Below are 23,448 nucleotides of genomic sequence, written 5' to 3'. Positions count from 1 at the left end.
ACCTTTCTATCCCACCTCTATCCACACCTCCCTGCTATGGGAGTTTGCAGCTCTTATCAAGACGACTCTATTTTTCCATTCCTTGCATCTGGGCTGGTCTTGTGACTTGCTTTTGTCAATGGAATTGGTAGAAGCAATAGTATGCCCCTTCTGAGCTTAGACCTCAGGAAACATTGCATACTTCATTGCCCTCACCGTGAGAGCAAGCCTGGGCTAGCCTGCTGGAGGATGAGGGACTGCAAGTAGCAGAAAAAAGCTGTCCTAGTTAAGATCATCCCAGACCAGCCAATCCCCAGTGCACTGCAGTGAGGCTAGTTGAGCTCAGAAGACTGCCCAGTTGAGCCCAACTCAAACTGTCAACTTGCAAAATTGTAAGCTAACTAGGTGCCTGTTATTTTAAGCCACCAGGGGGTAGTTTGTTATGCTTCTAAAGCTAGTTGGTACACTTACTTTTCTGGTGTTAAGTGTAAAGGTTTAGAGCCATTTAAGCAGCTCATTGCTTGAATTGCTCTGCCTACTCATACAACCATTATCTTGGACTAATCTTGTGGGTTTGGATACTGTTGGATGAATGGTACTACATGAGATGCACAAGGCTAGTTCGTGTATAAGAAGATGAGTCATTGCTCACCAAATTTTTCTGATGGGTGTGTCTGCAGGCTGGATAGACCAGTTTGGAGAATCAGTACTCTGTACCAAATTAGAGAGTCAATCAGTGAGAGGAATTTTGAAAATTACATAGAAGAGTTAGAGGTTGCTAATAAAGAATTTGGGGGAAGAGACACTTAATACTGGGAACATTTAATGACTTAGGAAATGTTTTTTCAGAAAAAAATATTAGGAATAATATATCCACAATGATAACCACCATCTACTTTTTATTAAACACATGCCATGTGCCAGGCACTTCACTTGGGACTTTGTATACTTTATCTCATTGAACCCTTGTAACACTACAGTCCTCAGAGGTAGATAAAATTTCCATTTTGTTGGTGAGTATACTGAGGCTCCAGAGAGGTTAAAAAATTTACCTAAAGCTACATAAGCAGTAAGTAGCAGAAGCTGGATTCAAACCCCATTTGGAATGGATGGTTACAGTGTGGAGGGTTTGGTAGAGGTCATGTGGAGAGAGAAGAATGAAAGAAGTGGCCTTTGAGCATTCTTTTCTTTCAAGTTTTTAAAAAGTTGTAGTAGATTATTTCTCGTAGCCAGCCTCACAAGACTGGCCCAATGTAAACCAAGGCATAAGCTGCATTAAACTAGTGCTCTGGTAGGGGCTGCCATTTGCCTTCCAGTATCCATTTTTCTTCCTTCTCTAGAACAGAACCCCTGAATTTTAGTTAGGCATGTATTTATCTTGAAGGCACTATACTCGGCAGTTTTCCTTGCAGATAGGTGTGGCCCTGTAACCTTTGGTCAAATGTAAGGTGAAGAGAAGGGAGCATTTTTCTAACCATTTCTCCCTCCTTTTGGTCATAAAGTAGAAGCTAAGGTCTCTGAGCTAAAAAACCAACCTTCTCAACAGAGGTGTTGCCGTAACTGTCCAGTTGCTGGTTGAAATCCCGACTCAGTTGAATGGTCCAGGCTACGTCATTGATCTTCCGTAATGACTCTTTGAGCAACTGTTGTAGGAGGTGAAAGTCATATACTAATGTGACAGTTTAATGTGCTTTCTTGGTGCTTTTTTGTTACAATGTATTCTAAAAGTATAAAGTATATATTACATGGGATTATTCCTTTTCCCATAACAACCTGTTCCGAATTCCCATTAAGAATTAGATGCACAGGAAGGGCAAGTAACTCCGTGTAAGTGCCTTCCTCTTTCCTTTTAAATAAAAATTGCCAAAAAACTTAATATAGAAACTCATCCAATCTGAAACTTAAAATTGAAGTTAACATCTTTCAAGGTTTGGGTAGATTTGGAAAAAAACTCCATTTGTCAAAGTCAGTTTGCTTTACACCATACTAAGAAAAAGGGACATTTTTGGAATAGTGAATTAAATGCCTTGAAGAACCAATTAGATATACAAGCACAAGTTGCCAACTTCAACTCGAGTAGTGAAATATTCCTCATTTCATCAGTTATTTTGAGCCAGGGCCACAATCAGTTGTCTGAACCCATGTCCCTCTTCATTGAACAATACATAAAAAGGTATTTTTGTCTTTTTGGAGGACAAAATCCATTTGCAATTTCTAAAATCTACAATTTCTCCTGTGTTTTCTCTACCTTAAGCTTGGAAAGAACACAATGTCAAAACCAATGAAAAGATTTGTATTCATTTTCTTAATAGAAACTCATTGAGTGGATCCTTTGAAGAGAAAAAAATTGTACAACCTTGGCAGTATAAGGGAAGAAAGCAAATGCAGACAGTTTGGAAAAAGAAGCCAAGAAGTATACTCAAGATTGGAGGAAGGAAAAGAACTGTTCTCAAGGCTTCTCAAGAAAGAACCTTCCTTCCTAGTAAGAACAGTTATTTTAAAATGGTAGCAGGGGGGCTAGTCTTGTGCTGAGAAAAAATTGATTTGATCAGGGGGAAATATGACTTACATGTGAAGGGCTAGCTGGCCTCAGTGGCCCCCAGTACTGCTGATCTGTTGCTTCTCTGCTGAATTTGGTCAGATTCAATGTATAGTGCATTCTTACTTGGGGACTTGGCTAGGAATCCCAGAAATCAGAAACCCGGAATTGGGGGAAAAAATGTCATTGATTGCAAAAATAGCCATAACCTTTCTATCCCACCTCTATCCACACCTCCCTGCTATGGGAGTTTGCAGCTCTTATCAAGACGACTCTATTTTTCCATTCCTTGCATCTGGGCTGGTCTTGTGACTTGCTTTTGTCAATGGAATTGGTAGAAGCAATAGTATGCCCCTTCTGAGCTTAGACCTCAGGAAACATTGCATACTTCATTGCCCTCACCGTGAGAGCAAGCCTGGGCTAGCCTGCTGGAGGATGAGGGACTGCAAGTAGCAGAAAAAAGCTGTCCTAGTTAAGATCATCCCAGACCAGCCAATCCCCAGTGCACTGCAGTGAGGCTAGTTGAGCTCAGAAGACTGCCCAGTTGAGCCCAACTCAAACTGTCAACTTGCAAAATTGTAAGCTAACTAGGTGCCTGTTATTTTAAGCCACCAGGGGGTAGTTTGTTATGCTTCTAAAGCTAGTTGGTACACTTACTTTTCTGGTGTTAAGTGTAAAGGTTTAGAGCCATTTAAGCAGCTCATTGCTTGAATTGCTCTGCCTACTCATACAACCATTATCTTGGACTAATCTTGTGGGTTTGGATACTGTTGGATGAATGGTACTACATGAGATGCACAAGGCTAGTTCGTGTATAAGAAGATGAGTCATTGCTCACCAAATTTTTCTGATGGGTGTGTCTGCAGGCTGGATAGACCAGTTTGGAGAATCAGTACTCTGTACCAAATTAGAGAGTCAATCAGTGAGAGGAATTTTGAAAATTACATAGAAGAGTTAGAGGTTGCTAATAAAGAATTTGGGGGAAGAGACACTTAATACTGGGAACATTTAATGACTTAGGAAATGTTTTTTCAGAAAAAAATATTAGGAATAATATATCCACAATGATAACCACCATCTACTTTTTATTAAACACATGCCATGTGCCAGGCACTTCACTTGGGACTTTGTATACTTTATCTCATTGAACCCTTGTAACACTACAGTCCTCAGAGGTAGATAAAATTTCCATTTTGTTGGTGAGTATACTGAGGCTCCAGAGAGGTTAAAAAATTTACCTAAAGCTACATAAGCAGTAAGTAGCAGAAGCTGGATTCAAACCCCATTTGGAATGGATGGTTACAGTGTGGAGGGTTTGGTAGAGGTCATGTGGAGAGAGAAGAATGAAAGAAGTGGCCTTTGAGCATTCTTTTCTTTCAAGTTTTTAAAAAGTTGTAGTAGATTATTTCTCGTAGCCAGCCTCACAAGACTGGCCCAATGTAAACCAAGGCATAAGCTGCATTAAACTAGTGCTCTGGTAGGGGCTGCCATTTGCCTTCCAGTATCCATTTTTCTTCCTTCTCTAGAACAGAACCCCTGAATTTTAGTTAGGCATGTATTTATCTTGAAGGCACTATACTCGGCAGTTTTCCTTGCAGATAGGTGTGGCCCTGTAACCTTTGGTCAAATGTAAGGTGAAGAGAAGGGAGCATTTTTCTAACCATTTCTCCCTCCTTTTGGTCATAAAGTAGAAGCTAAGGTCTCTGAGCTAAAAAACCAACCTTCTCAACAGAGGTGTTGCCGTAACTGTCCAGTTGCTGGTTGAAATCCCGACTCAGTTGAATGGTCCAGGCTACGTCATTGATCTTCCGTAATGACTCTTTGAGCAACTGTTGTAGGAGGTGAAAGTCATATACTAATGTGACAGTTTAATGTGCTTTCTTGGTGCTTTTTTGTTACAATGTATTCTAAAAGTATAAAGTATATATTACATGGGATTATTCCTTTTCCCATAACAACCTGTTCCGAATTCCCATTAAGAATTAGATGCACAGGAAGGGCAAGTAACTCCGTGTAAGTGCCTTCCTCTTTCCTTTTAAATAAAAATTGCCAAAAAACTTAATATAGAAACTCATCCAATCTGAAACTTAAAATTGAAGTTAACATCTTTCAAGGTTTGGGTAGATTTGGAAAAAAACTCCATTTGTCAAAGTCAGTTTGCTTTACACCATACTAAGAAAAAGGGACATTTTTGGAATAGTGAATTAAATGCCTTGAAGAACCAATTAGATATACAAGCACAAGTTGCCAACTTCAACTCGAGTAGTGAAATATTCCTCATTTCATCAGTTATTTTGAGCCAGGGCCACAATCAGTTGTCTGAACCCATGTCCCTCTTCATTGAACAATACATAAAAAGGTATTTTTGTCTTTTTGGAGGACAAAATCCATTTGCAATTTCTAAAATCTACAATTTCTCCTGTGTTTTCTCTACCTTAAGCTTGGAAAGAACACAATGTCAAAACCAATGAAAAGATTTGTATTCATTTTCTTAATAGAAACTCATTGAGTGGATCCTTTGAAGAGAAAAAAATTGTACAACCTTGGCAGTATAAGGGAAGAAAGCAAATGCAGACAGTTTGGAAAAAGAAGCCAAGAAGTATACTCAAGATTGGAGGAAGGAAAAGAACTGTTCTCAAGGCTTCTCAAGAAAGAACCTTCCTTCCTAGTAAGAACAGTTATTTTAAAATGGTAGCAGGGGGGCTTCCCTGGTGGCTCAGTGGTTAAGAATCCGCCTGCCAATGCAGGGGACACGGGTTCAAGTCCAGGTCAGGGAAGATCCCACATGCCACGGAGCAACTAAGCCCATGCGCCACAACTACTGAGCCTGAGCTCTAGAGCCTGTGGGCCACAACTACTGAGGCCACGTGCCACAATTACTGAAACCTGCGCACCTAGAGCCGGTGCTCTGTAACAAGAGAAGCCACTGCAATGAGAAGCCTGCGCACCACAACAAAGAGTAGCCCCCGCTTGCTGCAACTAGAGAAAGCCCACGCCCAGCAACAAAGACCCAATGCAGCTAAAAAGAAAAAAAAAGAAAAAAGAAAAGAAAAAAAAATGGTAGCAGGGGAAAATAAGATAAAAATTTTGAGAGAGGGAGGGGAAGATAAAAGAAGCCTGAATATAGGAGGAGAGGTGGATCCCAGAGTTAAGGACCAGGAAGCATAGAGCCGTTGCTTTCAAACCTCACATGGGATAAGATTCACTGTGGGTATCATTAAGACCTGTGAGCTTGCAGGTACCCCACCTAGAGATTCTGATTCTGGAAGGGGGGTGTTGGGGGTGGGGTGCTGTGGAGAGGTCACTGAAATCTGACATTTTAAAGAAGCCATAGTTCACATGAAAAGATGCTCAACACTGCTAATTATTAGAGAAATACAAATCAACCCTAAATGTCCATCAACAGAAAAATGGATCAAGAAGATGTGGTACATATATACAGTGGAATATTACTCAGCCATACAAAAGAATGAAATAATGCCATTGGCAGCAACATGGATGGACCTAGAGATGATCAAACTAAGTGAAGTAAGTCAGACAGAGAAAGACAAATATCATACGATATCACTCATATGTGGAATCTAATTTTAAAAAAAGGTACAAATGAACTTATTTACAAAATGAAAGCAGACTTATATATATCAAAAACAAACTTATGGTTACCAAAGGATTTGGGGGGGAGGTGGAGGGATAAATCAGGAGCTTGGGATGAACACACACGCACTACTATATTTAAGATAGTTGACCAACACAGACCTACTGTATAGCACAAGGAACTCTTCCCAATATTCTGTGATAACCTATATGAGAAAAGAATCTAAAAAAAGAATGAATATATGTATACATATAATTGAATCACTTTGCTGTACACCTGAAACTAACACAACATTGTAAATCAGCTATAATCCAATAAAATTAAAATATTTTAAAAATCTAGCAAATTTTATAATCAAATTCTTCAAAAACATTTGACAGGTATTTTTTTAAATATAAATTTAAAAACCATTAAAATACCCTGAGCTTTCTCTAAATAAAAGAGTTACCTATTCTATAATAAATAGTAATAAATACAGAAAAACCCCACAAAAAAACAGAAACAAACTACAATGAGGTACCACCTCACACTGGTCAGAATGGCCATCATTCAGAAGTCTACAAATAACAAATGCCAGAGAGTGTGTGGAGAAAAGGGACCCTTCCTACACTGTTGGTGGGAATGTAAGTTGGTGCAGCCCCTATAGAAAACAGTATGGAGGTTCCTCAGAAAACAAAAAATAGAGTTACTGTATGATCCAGCAATCCCACTCCTGGGCATATATCCAGACAAAACTATAATTCAAAAAAATACATGCATCCCTGTGTTCATAACAGCACTATTTACAATAGGGAGGTCATGGAAGCGACCTAAACGTCCATCGACAGAGGAATGGATAAAGAAGATGCGGTACATATATACGATGGAATATTACTCAGCCATAAAAAGGAACAAAATAATGCCATTTGCAGCAACATGGATGCAACTAGAGATGATCATACTAAATGAAGTAAGTCAGAAAGAGAAAAACAAATATCATATGATATCACTTATGTATGGAATCTAAAATAGGACACAAGTGAACCTATCTATGAAACAGAAACAGAATCACAGACATAGAGGACAGACTGGCTGTTGCCAAGCAGGTGGCGCTTGGGGGAGGGATGGAGTGGGAGGTTGGGGTGAGCAGATGGAAGCTTTTATATACAGAATGGATGAACGAGGGCCTACTGTACAGCACAGGGAACTATATTCAATATCCTATGATAAACCGTAACAGAAAAGAACGTTAAAAAAAAGAATGTATATATATGTATAACTGAATCACTTTGCTGTGGAGCAGTAATTAACATAACATTGTAAATCAACTATACTTCAATAAAAAAAAAAATAAAGAAGCCATAGTTAATTCCTATATAGGTGGCTTATGAACCAAAACTCTGCTGGATTAAAAGCTCCCTGCCCATGGGTTCCTTGATCTCCTGTGGGCTCCTGAAATCAAAATGCTCTCTGTAAAGCCAATGTCCAACTCCTGTCTGCAGTTTACTCTTTTGGGGATTTGACATTGTCTGTGGCACTGTTTGGTTGTCAAGGTCCAAAAAGTTATGGATGAGAGAAAGATTCTTTTCTGGAGAAGGGGTAAAACATGGCCTTTTGGTGTTTAGACATCAGGAAAAAGATAGTGAGAAGCAGATAGAGGAGGAAATGGATTTGTATTCAGGAGCAAAGAAGTGGAAATTATGTTAATCTCTGTTTCTTTTTATGAATGGTGAAAGAATGCAATTGCAAGGAGAGGGAAAAAACTGAAAATTAGAGAAGATTTAAGAAAGACGGAAAAAAATATTAGTAAGAAAAATATTAGTAAGTGATATCTTCAAAACTGTCTTAAATTCTGAATCAAATTGAAGACTAAAGATTATTGTTCAAATTGTGATTTAAAGAGCATAAAATTCTTATGTGATCATGTCTAACAGTCTAGTGATTTTCTCAAGAAAAGGAAATGTTGTTTCCTGTCCTTTGGAATCTAATTCTTTTTCGTAAAGATGGGTAACTTTAGGTGATTTCATCACCCCATCATCAACAATTAGTCTAGGAGCCATCTTTACCTGAAGCAGCATGGTCTCCCACAGCACGATACTAATGTTCTTTCCTAGAAATAGAAATTGATGCAATAAGTGCCAAAAACAAAAAACAAAAAACAAAACCCAGCCCAGTGTCCAGGTCAGCACTGGCTGCTACTGTTCCATTTCAAGCTTTCTCCCTATGCAGGGTGGTTATTTCAGATTAAATTTACTATGTTGGCAATTCTAAATTGCTAGTCAGCTGGACAGAGGGTCTTCAATCCATAATAAAAATCCAGGCTTTTTGCCAGTTTCAACAGTAACTACTGAATTACCATATCTTAATATTCTAGCATGGATGAATAATAACTTTTTAGAACAATACCAAAAGACAGCTTCTCTAAATACAAAAAAAAGAAGACCAGAGCAAAAGTAAAAGTTCCTGCTAAATATGTAACACACCTGGTCCTCTTATAATATCAATATAAGTATTTGGTAGAGAAATAGAACATAAGGAGTCCAGGACAAAATAGAGCTGTCTACCTTGCATGTCAAGTTCATTGTTTTTATTGCCTAATATGAACATTAATGGCTTAAGACATAGAAGTGGTGCCTCATTTCCTTGTGTTCTTGTCTCCTTGGATAAAGACCTGATCCCACTCCCTTGTATCTTCCAGAGGCTGCAGGAGCTCAGGTATGTGTGTTTTCCATAGCTCTACCAAATTTGGGTGAATTATCTCAGGCAATATCTTCAAAAGTCCTATTGCACCGACCCCATGTAATTTCCCTAAACTGGCGAGCACAGATATTACCTGGAGGAAGGAAGAAAAATTGTTAATTAACTTAGAAGCCTCACCTACCTTTTCCTTTTTATCACTGTTTTGGATTCTCTTGAATCCTTCATTAGATAATCTTTTAACAAACCATCACAGTCTATTCTTACTTATTCTAGATCAAAGCTAGTACTTAGACAATCCATCTGCCCAATTTTCTTCCGAGGATAAAGGTGTAAAAACATATGGAAACCATCAACCAAAAATAAATGAAACATACCAACACTTAGATATATCTATTAATTAAATAAGGGCATGTGGAAATAGTGCTCAAGCACATATGTGGCCAAAAAGAGAGAGACAGAAATCTAAACAACAGATGTGGAATTTGTTTGAATGGTTCTTATGGATCAGATTCAGTCTATGTTTATTTAAAAAATCATAAATGAAGTTTAACAAATATTTCAGAGTGAGAAGATAATCTTGCAAATAATAAATCTTCATCAGAGTCATTAGTATAGCAGAACATTTATTATGCCATTTTAGTGTTTCTTTTGTTTTGGAATATCTATGTAATTTTTATTATCATTTATTTGGAGCTGAATTGTCTATATTGGTTTAAATTCATACCACATTGGTTTTTCATAACTCACTCACCAGAAGTCTGGCCTGTAGCTTTTGTGGTGAAGGAAGTTTCACTACAAAGAGAAAGCAATTTTCATTACTGCTACAGGGCCTAGAAAAAATCAGATGGGGCTTGGGTTTACAAGCAAAGCCCTGTAGCCTTTCCGGAAACTAGTCTCTCATAAGAGAAATGTTTTGCTTTGTTTTTGAATGTCCAAACCAGCTCCTGCAGAGATGGCAAGTGCTGTTGACTCCTTGGCATTATTCTTCTTCCTCTCCTCTGCCGTAAACAGAATTCTGATGATATTAAACAGGTATTTCAGCGTTCCCGTATATTCTGCAGGTACCAGAAAAGTCAGGATTCTTGGCCATAGCACCTGTGGAAAACATAAGGCAAGATGCAAGGATTGCTTATTCTTTTTCATTATTCCTCTTTGGTCCTCTCTGTGTGTTTCCCTCTAATTTAGAAAACTTTCTCTCACGTGTTATTATTTTGCTCTTCAGGCCAAATCAAAATGAAATCATGAAACACAGTCTCTGCACAGCACATTCACTTTCAGGTGCCACTTGCAGTGAGTGTTGGTCAGTGTTTCTCCGTGAGGTTGCTGCTGGAATTTGGGACAGGACAAGTCGTCATTGTGGGTCACTGCAGGGAGGGCTGGGCTCCACTCACCAAGTGCCGTTAAACCCCTTGTCAATATGACAACCAAAAATGCCCCCAAATATTTCTCCAAACTCCCAAGACTCGAGTGGAACTGTCCAGAGTGAGAATGACGGGGAATGGATGGCGACGGGGCTGCTGCTGCTGTCTGTGCTCCAGGTGCTGATCTTCTTCTTTTTCAGTTAATTAATTAATTTATTTTTGGCCATACCACATGGCTTGCGGGATCTTAGTTCCTTGACCAGGGATTGAACACAGGGCCCCCTCAGTGAAAGCGCCAAGTCCTAACCACTGGATCACCAGGGAAGTCCCCAGGTGCTGATCTTCTCGCGCTGGAAATCTGCAACACCTGATTTCTGTAGTCTGTATGTTTCACTTCCCCTGAAAAACTCCATTATGGTTCACGTCCTAATGGAAACTTAGGTGTCCACTTGGACTCCTCCCTTTGTCCAAGCCTAAGCATAATCCTTTTCTTTTTAAAAGAAAACAATTTTTTTTTAACTTATTTATTTTTTGGCTGTGTTAGGTCTTCGTTGCGGTGCGCGGGCTTCTCACTGCAATGGCTTCTCTTGTTGCGGAGCATGGGCTCTAGAGCGCAGGCTCAGTAGTTGTGGCGCATCGGGGGGGGCTCCCCAGTTTCTCCATAATGACCCCAGAGTCCTAACTCTGATGTCTGGGTTCTCGGTTCATTTAAATGGTTAGTGGGTACGTATCCACATAATTTCTTCTGGCTTTTGGTCCCTGAGCCTTTGCAAATTTTTAGCATGTATACACACCCTCATTGTCTTAATGTTTTTATTTAAATTTGATCTCTCTTTTTTTGCGGTACGCGGGCCTCTCACTATCGTGGCCTCTCCCGTTGCGGAGCGCAGGCTACGGACGCGCAGGCTCAGCGGCCATGGCTCACGTGCCCAGCCGCTCCGCGGCACGTGGGATCTTCCCGGACCGGGGCACGAACCCGTGTCCCCGGCATCGGCAGGCGGACTCTCAACCACTGCGCCACCAGGGAAGCCCCAGTGTCTACTCTTAAATCAGTGTCAACACACTGATTTCCTACAGTTATCATTTAAAATGTTTAGTCTTTGCTTAAAATTTTCATTGGCTCATCAAGGACAAGGAAGGAATTTGGCATTTCAGACCCTTCAGAGTCTGGCCTTAGACTACTCTTTCATCATTTACTACTAGATCAGAATTCTCCAAACTTTAATATGCATGAGAAATGTTGGAATTAATTGCATGCAGATTTATGGGCCCCATGCCCAGATATGCTGATTCATTTAGGTCTGGCACGTGGCCTGAAAATCTGCATTTTAAATAAATAGCCCCGGTAATCCAAAACCCACACCTTAAAAAACCATCCTAGATAAAGCCTGTGATCCTCTTAAACTGGCCTTTTGATTGTCTCCTGGCTGTGCCATGTATTTCTGGCCATTAAATCCTTTTCCAGGTTGTTTTGCTTAAGCAAAATGCAGATTCTAAGGCTCCTCTCCTTGAGGTTCAGGTTATATTAGGCCTCAAGTGAGGTCTAAGAATGTGTGCTTTTAACACCTTCCCAGATAAATGGGGAAAGTTTAGCATTCACTGCGTTAGAATCACCACTTACAATATGTGTCTAAGTATGTCAGGGGAAGAAGAAAAATAATGTATTAAGATGCTTATAAACTGCCATTTGCCATCCAGATAGAAAAGATTATTTAGCTAATTTTACACCTGTTTTTGAGGAACTATTATGTGCTGGCACTGAGCATCCCAACATACTTCCTCTAGTCAGAGCATCAAAAAGCTGATGACACATGGAGTACCAACTCGTATCTTTACTACTAAATGTTCAGAGCTTTAGAAAGGTGATCAAATTAACTATGAGTGGTGCTAAAAGACCCCTTACCTGAGGCATTCCAATGATCAGTGGGTCCAGGGTTTTTAGGACCTCCAGGCTTGTTTCTTGGATACATTTCTCTCCCTTTTCGGTCTCCTGGGAGTTAGGTTTTATTGGTTTCTCCTTTAAGAAAGATGAAATAGGCGACTTGTTCATAATCCCTGCTGTCGGTCGCCTCTGACCTTACTTGGAGGTGTTCTTAGACTCTGGGGTGGAGGATGCAGTCACTCAACTTAAAGGGCTTGTGGAATCCAGCAATCTTGGTCTCCAGTATCTAATCCTGTTTTAAAGTGCTATTTGGAGGAATGGGTTAGAAAAAAACACCCCTGGCTGAAGCAGAAAAACAAACATTGTGAGGATCCTTGGACTGCAGTTACTCCTTTTCTCCCTCAGGCCTTTCCCCTTTTTCTCTGGGGCAAAAATTTCCAATGACACTGCTTCCTAGTGGAGTGGACTGTAATTTCAGCTGCAATGAATTTGCTAAGATTACTGAGATCTTAAGCACATGTTTTTCAGGCTCTTCATCCAAAGGAACCGGTGTAACAAGTATGGATGTTTCTTGTTTTCTAGAAACAATTCACTTTCTCTGCCTGTCTCCAAACCACCCCCAAGCTTTTGAGGCCAGGTTGCCTCCTTTTTAGGAAAAACTGATTTAACCTACCTTGGGTTTATTGTAAGTTAAAAAGGATATCACTGAAAGAAAACCGAGAACACTAGAAGCTGAAAAATTTATTAGTGAAAGTGATAAGGCTGAAATATAACCTCTAAGTCAGTTTCTAACTTGGACCACAGACATTTTTTAAAAATCCAGTTGAGTCAACTGAACTTGCTACAGGGCAGCACTCAAAATGGCACCCTCTTCATACCAGATTCTTGTTGGACATTGCAAACTGAGAGAAGATGTAGTCAATCAGTGGCCAGCCTTCCTGGGCTTCAATGTAACGTTTTTCACACATGGTTTGGATGAGGAGAAGGGCGGAATTCCTCACCTAGAGTAAGGAAAACGCATTCACAGCATTTTACTCTGAATAGAAATTTAGATTCTCCTATTCTGTAACCTTCATGGATCATTCAGTGGAATCTTTCCAAAAAAGAGTATAAATTGAATGATCTTACTGTAATATATGGAGCAGGAAGTAATCTACAGGTTATGATTTAAGTGTCACTGGCAAAGCTCTCTTTAATCTTTCTTCCTAGTTCCCAAGACATGTTCTCTATTACTGTATATTATGAAACATTAGTAACTTTGGGCTAAACATGGCCTCGCTTTAAAAATCCTCAGTGAAAGATACCACACTGAAATAAAATTCCACAATTCCTTATCCACAAATTCAAACTCTAAATGACTCTGAAAACTGGGATTTTGTTTCTTAAATTTGGTGCCAACTCATTGGTAGCAAAACCCAAACTGAACTGTTTTAAAGCTATTTGTAGTCTTTACCTCTTTTTTATTTATTTATTTTAAAAATTTATTATTGTTATTTTTTGCGGTACGCGGGCCTCTCACTGTTGTGGCCTCTCCCGTTGCGGAGCACAGGCTCCAGACGCCCAGGCTCAGGGGCCATGGCTCACGGGCCCAGCCGCTCCGCGGCATGTGGGATCTTCCCGGACCCCTGTCCCCCGCATCGGCAGGCGGACTCTCAACCACTGCGCCACCAGGGAAGCCCTACCTCTTTTATGTAGTGTGATATGCATACATTTTCTTGAAAAAATATTAATAGGTTTGATTGTGGGCTACTGTCACAGTAATGTTTTTCTGAAATCTGGAAAGTTGTGATTCTGAAGTAAGTCTGGCTCTACGGATTCAAATAAAGTATTATGAACCTGTGTCACAGGTTTTTAATAATTTGGCTTCAGTTAATTTATTGAATTGCTTCCCTGGAGGATAGAAATCTCAGATCTAATTCCTTAGTGAATGGGTCTTTTAATGGAGGGTGGGAAGAAAATAATTTTGCACAGGGAGGAAGGGCCACAAGGTGGCAATTAACAATTAGCATACAGGGACTCAGTAATCTCCCTAATTAAGGAGAAAGAGGTATATTTTCTCTTTATTTTTGCCTGATTAACTGGCCTTCCTTAAAGTTTCTGTGCTCTTTTATTGTACCCTAAATCCTAGCAATTCTTTGATTGGCTTGGTCAGTTACTGGGTCAGGTTTTTATATATAATCACTCCATTGTTATTTATTGCATAGCTTTGGTTATTTTAAACATAGTTATTGGTGACCAAAGCCTCTTAGGGGAATTTTCTCATCTTCATTGGCTTCTGTGTAGGGCTTTGATCCAAACAAAATATGGTTTTCATACAAATAATACTACAATTGCTAATTTTAAAAATTGTTCCCATTTAAGTTCTATGTCTTTTCCAACGTGGAATACTTTAATCAAATCATCAGGAAATAATGACAAATCTATTGTGTGCAAGACTTGCTCTAGGTGCTCCCTGATTGGAAAATAGGATGTCTCTGCTCAGAACAGGGTTCAGGGGTTATTATTTTTTGGAGGAAGAAGTATTATCTTTATAATTAACAATTAAGTTTTCAACTAATTAAATTTAAAACTTTTTGAAGAGCATGGCAGAGTGATGCTCTGGGCAAAAATCTTTTTTTTTTCTACTGAGAAGCCCTTGAACTGAATGTGTTTTAGAACTTTACTTCGATAGAGTTTATCTTTTGCGGAAAGATGGAGTTCTTTTAAAAGTAGAATTGATCACTGAATTCTTTATAAAGCAGTCTCATAAGCAGATTCTTAAACAGTCAAAACCATTTCATTTACTCCTAAAACTATCATTATCCAAATAAAAGTCCCCGTTAATTCTCTTACTTTAATACTGAGGTCGCCCATGACGACTTTGACTGTTTTTTCAATTGAAGTGATGTGATCCCTCAACTTGGGCTCTGAAAGATAGAGGGAGAAATTGAGAGACCCGCTTCAGAAGGACTACAGTATGTTCTAGAATTGATGAAAACCCATTAGAGTTATGGTACATAGTTGCAAAGTCTCTGGTCCTTAACATTTTATGTTATTCAGTTCCCTCCTACATTCTCCTTTTCCAACTCTTTACACATGTTTATTGCTTTTTTTGGTTCTCTGTTACATTTTGTTTCACCTTGTTTAAAATGTTAGATTCTTAAGTGGATTCAATACATCATGCCTAATGGATTGGCTTTAAATTTCGTACACAACTTCATGTTTCTTCTGCCAAGTCTTCAGTAAATCCCAGGGTAAACTGAATTTTAAGAAACTATTATAATGATTCACTTTGTTACAAAGTGGAAACTAACACACCATTGTAAAGCAATTATACTGTAATAAAGGTGTTTAAAAAACTATTACAGTGCTGTGAAAAAATGAATTGTCATATTTTATTGAATCCAAGATATAATTTTATGAGGCATCATTGTGCCATCTCATATTGTGCCAAGTGAAAAACTCTAGTGGCTGATGATAATTAAAGATGCTATCAATTATAAGATGCATTCTGATACTGTGAAAATATGTGCCTTTTGGAATTAATGAAATATGAAAATGTATTAAATTCCCCTCTTTTCTAAATGTACTAACTTTTAGAATATTGTACATTCTTCCCACCCACTCCCTGTTTATCAGGCTACTTAACCAGTTTACTAGCTCTTTTAAATTCTAGATTCAATTCTCAAATATTCTACTCATTTAGTGGGTGCATCCATAAATATCATGAAAGAAGAGAGGTAACTAGAAATGCCTGTTTAGAAGTAGTAGGTTGTAGACAACTAAGAAAACCAAGCTTCACCTGAATATGATGCTCTATAAATTTCCCAAAGACATGGGATAGAATTAGAGACAATGCACAAGTTTCAGTTTGCTTTTTGGTACAAAATAAACCACTCTGCTGTCATCTTTGCTGCTTACCTTCAGCACTGATAGCCGATCTTAACAAAGTCAAGATTCCCATTCAAGTGGCTTCATTATTACTTCTCATTTGTTCATCAAAAAATTCTATCAGGTCCGCAGGGCTGGAATGGGCTGTGGGTTTAAGAAATACTGGAGTCATAAGAACTCATTTTCACCTTAGGTGAAATACTTGTGAATGGGAAGAGGATCATTCCATGAGGATTATCAAAGTCACTCTTTGGTTGGTAACCAGATTTTATTATGTCCATACTTCTTCAGTATCACAGAATTAATTAAACAGTTTGGTCACTAAGAGAGCTAGACCCACTTCTGTTCATACCTGTGAATGTAACCTTATTTGGAAATTAGGTTCTTTGTAGATGAAATCAAGTTAAGATGAGGTTGTCTTAAATCAATATGACTGGTGTCTTTATAATAAATGGATAGAAGATACAGACAGAGACACAGAGGGAAGCCTTGTGAACATGGAGGCAGAGATCAAAATGATGCTTCACCAGCTGTGCAGCTGGAGACTTGAAAGGGTAAGAAGGAAGCAGGGAAGAGTGAAGAAAGACCTGGATGGAGAAGAGAGGTTTGGGTTGGAAATGTTAGAGATAAAGTAAAGAACTTAATCAGGCTGGGGCATAGAGAAGTGGAAACTATAGAAACAGAGGTGGCCAGTTAGGAGAGAACTAGACCATACTACAAAGGTATGCAGTGAAGTAGAGAAATGACATATTTTGGGAGGGTGCAGGTGTGGGAGGTCTAGGATTGCTCTTGTCTCTTGCCCTGAGGGACTATATTAGAGTATAGTTTTGTATCCTGACCCTGGGAACTTGGTGCTTCCTTGACAACCTGTGTCTGGTATTCTAACCAGGTGATGGGCGGGATTGTGACGTGAAAGCAAGAACAAAAGGGAGAGAGTGAAGGAGGGAGAGAGAGACAAGGGATAGATACTAAGAAATGACAAGGAGGAAAAAAGATGACTGGGGTTTGATAGAGTTTCAAATAATCTCAAATGCCAAGAAAAAAGCATTTCCTAGCCTTAGGGTTGCCAACTCTTACAGGTTTGCCTGGAAATAAACCCATGCATATATAGTCAATTAATTTTCAACAAAGGAGCCAAGAATAAACAATGGGGGAAAGAATAGTCTCTTCAGTGAATGGTGCTGGGAAAACTGGACAGCCGCATGCCAAAGAGTGAAATCGAATTCCTACCTTACACCAAACATGCAAATTAAATCTAAATGGATTTAAGACTTGAACATAAGACCTGAAACTGTAAAACTCCTAGAACAAAACATAGGAAGAAGATCTTTGACATTGGTCTTGGCAATGAATTTTTTTGAATTTGATACCCAAAGCAGAGGCAACAAAAGCAAAAATAAACAAGTGGGACTACATCAAACCAAAAGGCTTCTTCTCAGACAAGGAAACCACCAACAAAATGAAAAGACAACATATGGAATGGGGAAAAATATTTGCCAACCTTATATCCAGTAAAGAGTTAATATCCAAAATATGTCTGAGGCTTTTCTGGTTTTAGAACTGAAAGTTCTGTTTTCCTGGAAATCCTTTAGTCCCGGGCAGATCAGGATAATTGGTCACCCTACCAGCTGCACTCTTCTTGGGAGCAGGGAGGATAGGGAAAGGCACAGAATACTTTGAGTTGAAGAAACATTTTGTGTGTAGGTGTGAAAGTAACAAATGTGACAGTTTGCATGCACTTCATCCTTGTCGTCATCATCACTTGGAGACATTTTAATTAAAAACCCTCTGGATGCTGGGTCCTACCTAGAATGAGGAAACAGTCCGAAGCTTCGATTTCATTTTCCTTTACTGGAGGATCTAGAACTCTGCACACCTGAATGAGAAGAAAAAACTCAGGTGGTAGATGTTAAAAAGAGAAAGCTGTTGAAAATGAAACAATCAGATCTGACAACATGGTCTTACCTGGTGGAGTAAATTGATAAAGATGGTCTTCCTCAAGGCCTTTGGAAGGCTAACGTCATAAAGGACTGCCGCGGTCAGTATCTGTCTTAGACTCTGGAATGAAAGCTCTCTAAGGTTAGCTGGAGGCTGCCTACGGAGCAACAGCACAGGATGCGGAAAGCGAATCATTACTCATTACCTTTTGTGAGGAGAACAAACCCATAACCTTTCTGTGGTTACCAGTTGTCTTTAGTGATTCTGCTCCTCTACCTTGTTTAGTTCCCCAGCAGCTTGAACAGAAATTCCTTTCTGGAGTTTCCACCATCCAGCTATGCCACCGACCGCTTCTCTACCTCATATTTCCTAAGAGGTATTTAAGTTCGGCTGCCCAAACACGTGTTTGAGTTCCTTGACCCCTCTTTTTTTTTTTTTTTTTTTTTTTTTTTAACTCCTTAAGTTCCCCTAATTCTTTGTTTTTTTAAGATGTTGTGGGTAGGAGTTTATTAATTAATTAATTTATTTTTGCTGTGTTGGATCTTCGTTTCTGTGCGAGGGCTTTCTCTAGTTGTGGCGAGCGGGGGCCACTCTTCATCACGGTGCGCGGGCCTCTCACTATTGCTGGCCTCTCTTGTTGCGGAGCACAGGCTCCAGACACGCAGGCTCAGTAGTTGTGGCTCACGGGCCTAGCTGCTCCGCGGCACGTGGGATCCTCCCAGACCAGGGCTCAAACCCGTGCCCCCTGCGTTAGCAGGCAGATTCTCAACCACTGCGCCACCAGGGAAGCCCTCCTTGACCCCTCTTGAAAATTAACATCCTCCAGGATGATTGTTGGTCAGCTATCAGAATCGGTTTCTTTAGGGTGTGGCTCTCACCTGAGTGACGTGGAAATCAATCTCTTTGTCTTTATACTGCTTCAGGAGCCAAGGGACCTGGCCCAGGGTGTATTCACAGAGGTCTTCCTGATGCAGCAGCAGGCTCACTGTGGGGCCGAGAGCCTTAATGATGGCCAAAATCTGCAGAGGCAGCAAACAAATACTGTTTCTCACACTTCATTATGCTTTTTGTGCATTTCTCAGTATACCAGAAGCTTTAGATACCCCCCAAAAAGCTTTCCTCACTGCTTTCAACCGAGCAACGTTTCTTCAAAAAATGTTTAGGTTAAGATCATTGTAGGAAGGAGAGTTATATTTGTATCTACATCTATATCTATATTGATGCTCATTTCAATGTTTGTCCCGCTCTTCTATTTCTTTAACCTCTCTGTAATGGTCACTTTCTTTTACTATATTAACAAATTTAAAATTTCCCTTATCTTAAAAAATTCTTTGATTCCATATCATTTTAGCCCCACTGTTATCCTCATCCAATTCTGTTTCTCTTTCCTTTCTCGCAGAGCAAAGCTTTTGGAAGGGTGGTCTACCGTTTTTACCTCCACTCCCCACCTCCCCTTTATTTCTCAATCCACTGTCATCTGGCTTCCACACGACATGAAAAATGAACCAGTACAAAATATAAATGCAATATGTTGATGATAAAAATGTAGAAATCATGGGCTTCCCTGGTAGCACAGTGGTTAAGAATCCGCCTGCCATTGCAGGGGACACGGGTTTGATCCCTGGACCGGGAAGATCCACATGCTGTGGAGCAACTAAGCCTGTGCACCACAACTACTGAGCCTGTGCTCTAGAGCCCGCAAGCCACAACTGCTAAGCCCACGTGCCACAACTACTGAAGCCCGTGTGCCTAGAGCCTGTGCTCCGCAATAAGAGAAGCCACCGCAATGAGAAGCCCGCGCACCGCAACAAAAGAAGCCCCCACTCGTAGCAGCTAGAGAAAGCCCGTGAGCGGCAGTGAAGACCCAACACAGCCGAAAATAAAATAAAAAAATAAATTTATTTTAAAAAATGTAGAAGTCACAAAAATTAGGAGGAAGCAGAAAACACAGTACCCACAGTACTCATAGATAAGCACAGTCTGGTGTATTTTTAATAAGTTATTTCTTTATTTGACCTATTCTTTCCTATCTTTTTCTTATGTATCTTAATTTCTTAAAACATGACACCATTCTTTATAGTTCTATATTCTGCTTTTTCTACCTAATGCTTTTTTTTCTATTAGCTAAATTTTGCTATACAGCAAACCACGTCAAAACTTAGTGGCTAATAACAATAACCATTTATTTCAGTCAACACTGTATGTCAGCTGGAAGGTTCTTCTACCACATTTCCATGCAGTAGACACGTTTCAAGATTTTTCTTTCTTGAGCACCATAGCAATGTCCTCTGTAGATCTGTCTCTGCTTCTTGAAAATCACTCCTTTCTTAGTTTCTAAGATCTCATTTTTCTTGCTTAAGCCCTTCCGAGGTTTCTTTTCTTTTGGTTTTTTAAAGATTTTTTTTGATGTGGACCATTTTTAAAGTCTTTATGGAATTTGTTACAATATTACTTCTGTTTTATGTTTTGGTTTTTTGACCGCGAGGCATGTGCGATCTTAGCTCCCTGACCAGGGATCGAACTCGCACCCCCTGCATTGGAAAGTGAAGTCTTAATCACTGGACCACCGGGGAAGTCCCCCAAGGTTTCTTTATTTCTTAAAAAAAACTACTGTGTAGCATTCTTTATTATGTGGCCAAGACCACCTTCTAGGTTTCTTTTATTTCTGCCTCTTTATATCACCTTTCCTCTCCCCACTTCCCCTTCTCCCACTGGACTCACTCAAGTATCACGTTATCCCATCCCTAACCTATGCTTCAGTGGGTTTTATCCCCTCTTTAGGGACTGCATGTCTCCTGTAGTGATGACTTCATGGGTTGCAAGCTCAGTTCCAATGTCATGGCCTTTCCAGTGCTCACCAGGGGTTAAGTGCTTCTCTCCCTGTGCTCCCTTATTACTTTGTGCACCTTCTTACTTGCCTAACTTCCTGTGGGAGGCTAGGAAAGTAGTCAACAAATTTGCATTGAATTTTGTTTTTCAAGTGGCTTGAAGAAAAGACTTCCTCAGAATATTTTTAAAATTTCATGTTTGCTAATGATTTAACTATCCCAGCATGTTAAAAAATGACTGCTTTAAAAGCTCAAAATATAGAAAAGAAACTGAACTAGAGAAGGTAGCTAAGTGTTAAATCTTTTATAATATAGCAATAAAGAGATTGAAATAGAATATAATTTCGCCTACTTTAAAAACTCATAGCGGGGGCTTCCCTGGTGGCGCCGTGGTTGAGAGTCCGCCTGCCGATGCAGGAGACGCGGGTTCATGCCCCGGCCCGGGAGGATCCCACATGCTGCGGAGCGGCTGGGCCCGTGAGCCATGGCCTCTGGGCCTGCGTGTCCGGAGCCTGTACTCCGCAATGGGAGAGGCCACAACGGTGAGAGGCCCGCGTACCGCAAAAAAAAAAAAAAAAAAAAAAATCATAGCAATTAAGCAAGATAGGATGGGATTATATATGTGAATGCACTTTGTAGTCTGTTCTTTATAAGTCATTACAGTATTTTGAAGCAAACACACTCCTTCTTTAGATATCATTTTAATTCATTGCGATATTCACAGACACAGGAAATTTCTCTGGACTGGTGTTTTTCCTAAACAGTGACAGCCCAAATATAGGTTATGATATAGCTAAAATTCCATATATTTTGCTCATTTTAGTTATTTATTGTTCTCTGCACACTTTGGCATGTCCGTTCCATGAGAGTGGGGATTTGGGTCTGTTTAATCTCTGCTGTATCCCCAGTATGGGAATGATGTCTGGCATGTCATGGGGACTCAATAAATATTAGTTGAAATAATGAGTAAATAGTGATTTGAAACAGGAAAAACAAAAGATTTTATAAACCTGATAAGATACAACCCACAGCTTTCCAAGAGAACTAAGATGAATTACCATGTCCAAAAGAGAAGAGGAAGTTCAACCAGCATGCCAGGAGAGCTAGCTGGAGGCATGCTGAACCCCACTCACTTGTGTGGGCAAGGTCATGGCGGCCCACTTGTCCATGATATACCGGAACAGCATGAAGATTTTGTCAGAGAGGCGATTGGCATCCAATCTGGGGTAGGGGAAGTCTCTCCAGTGGTTGACATCCTTGTAAATGGCTCTGCTGAACTTCTCAAGGGCTGCATTTAAAAAACAACCACAGACTGAGAAAAATATCAAGGTAGGTAGGACCATAATATAATTTGAGAAAAACGTACTGATGATTAGCAAATGTGTAATAGTTTCCATAAAATCTTTTGACTGCACCAAGTAAATATATAAAAGGCCACTTTAGTGAACTGTAAATTAAAACCATAATGAAATACTATAGCATACCATCTGGAATTGCTAAAATTTCAGATAGTCAATGTCAAGTGTTGACAGGACTAAGGGGCAGCTGATATTTTTACATTCTGCTGGTGAGAGTGTGAATTGATTACAAACACTTTAGAAAACTGTTTGGCATTATCAACCAAAGTTGAATATGCTTTGTCTATGACCCAGAAATTCCACTCCAAGGTATATATATGGGCACTAGATATGCATACATAAGGGCGCTAAAAATCTTGTACAAGAATGTTCCTATTCAATTATTTTTGTAATAGCCTCAAACAAAAAAAAATGATCCAAATATTTGCCAACAGGTAGAGTGGAAAAATTGTAGCACAGACATGTAATAGTATACAGAAGTGAAAATGGACTACAGGTACACAAAACATGTATGAATCTCATAAATAGGCAAAGCTAATCTGCGGTGTTAGAATTCAGGATTGTGGTTACCCTTGGAAAGGATGGAGAGGTGATGACTGGGAGAAAAGATGGGGGCTTCTAGGGGGTTAGTAATATCCAAATTTTTCCCTGAGTTGTGGTCAAATGGATGAGCTACTTCGTGACAATTCATCAACCTGTATATTTTTGATTTTTATGTTTTTCTCCATGTATGTTTTACTTTAATAAAATTAAAAAATCTTGGGCCTGCATAATATCATATATATCACATATATATTTGCACCAAATGCATTAAATAATATTTTTTCCTTCAGCCCCTCATGCTACCCCTTTCATTAGATAGTAAAAAAACTGTAGTTTACTCTCTCAAGGATACCTCATCTACAAATAACTCTATGGAAAAGATCCCAAGTATCTTAGCTTTAGAGCTGGTCAGTTTTGGTTTATTCCTGTCCCCTCCAAACTCTCTCTGATAATCTCATGTTACGTTTTGTCAAATCCATTTTGCGTGTGTGTGTGTGTGTGTGTGTGTGTGTGTGTGTGTGTGTCTTGCACTGCCCTATAATGAGAAGGGATGGTGCCTGGTTCGTTGATGGTATCTGAAACAACAAGCACAATGTCTGTTTATTTGCTGATTGATTGAACACATAGCTAGATGGATGGCTATTAAATTTTGTACCTTTTCTTTACTGGCAGTCAGGCAAAGTTGCTTTAAGACTAAAGCACACTTAGATAAATTTATAACATACAGATGAGAATTCCCTTATTCATTGCCACGATGATTTCTGATTTTATTTTCTTTTACCTTCTTGGTTATTAATATTGGAGGTAGAAATGCACTTAGTGGCACCAACATTTTTTTGCTGGGACACAATGTTAGCTGTGATAGTAAGTAGGGAA

General features: G+C 39.5%; 1 protein-coding gene across 1 annotated transcript in view; it reads right to left on the bottom strand.

The window, feature by feature from the left end:
• MROH2B (maestro heat like repeat family member 2B) overlaps positions 1-23,448 on the bottom strand; it is a 63,691-nt gene that overhangs the window by 34,004 nt on the left and 6,239 nt on the right. The window contains 13 exon segments of the mRNA XM_007469657.1: positions 4,240-4,347; positions 8,159-8,204; positions 8,786-8,925; positions 9,544-9,584; positions 9,731-9,887; positions 12,057-12,170; positions 12,914-13,036; positions 14,868-14,941; positions 15,936-16,049; positions 17,712-17,781; positions 17,871-17,963; positions 18,722-18,862; positions 21,805-21,959. Coding sequence (XP_007469719.1) covers positions 4,240-4,347; positions 8,159-8,204; positions 8,786-8,925; positions 9,544-9,584; positions 9,731-9,887; positions 12,057-12,170; positions 12,914-13,036; positions 14,868-14,941; positions 15,936-16,049; positions 17,712-17,781; positions 17,871-17,963; positions 18,722-18,862; positions 21,805-21,959 — 1,376 coding nt within the window.

The sequence above is a fragment of the Lipotes vexillifer genome, unplaced genomic scaffold (genome assembly GCF_000442215.2).
Source record: "Lipotes vexillifer unplaced genomic scaffold, Lipotes_vexillifer_v1.1 scaffold434, whole genome shotgun sequence".
NCBI classification, from domain to species: Eukaryota; Metazoa; Chordata; class Mammalia; order Artiodactyla; family Lipotidae; genus Lipotes; species Lipotes vexillifer.
The sequence above is the reverse complement of the archived record's forward strand: the minus strand, read 5'-3'. Positions and strand labels throughout refer to the sequence as shown.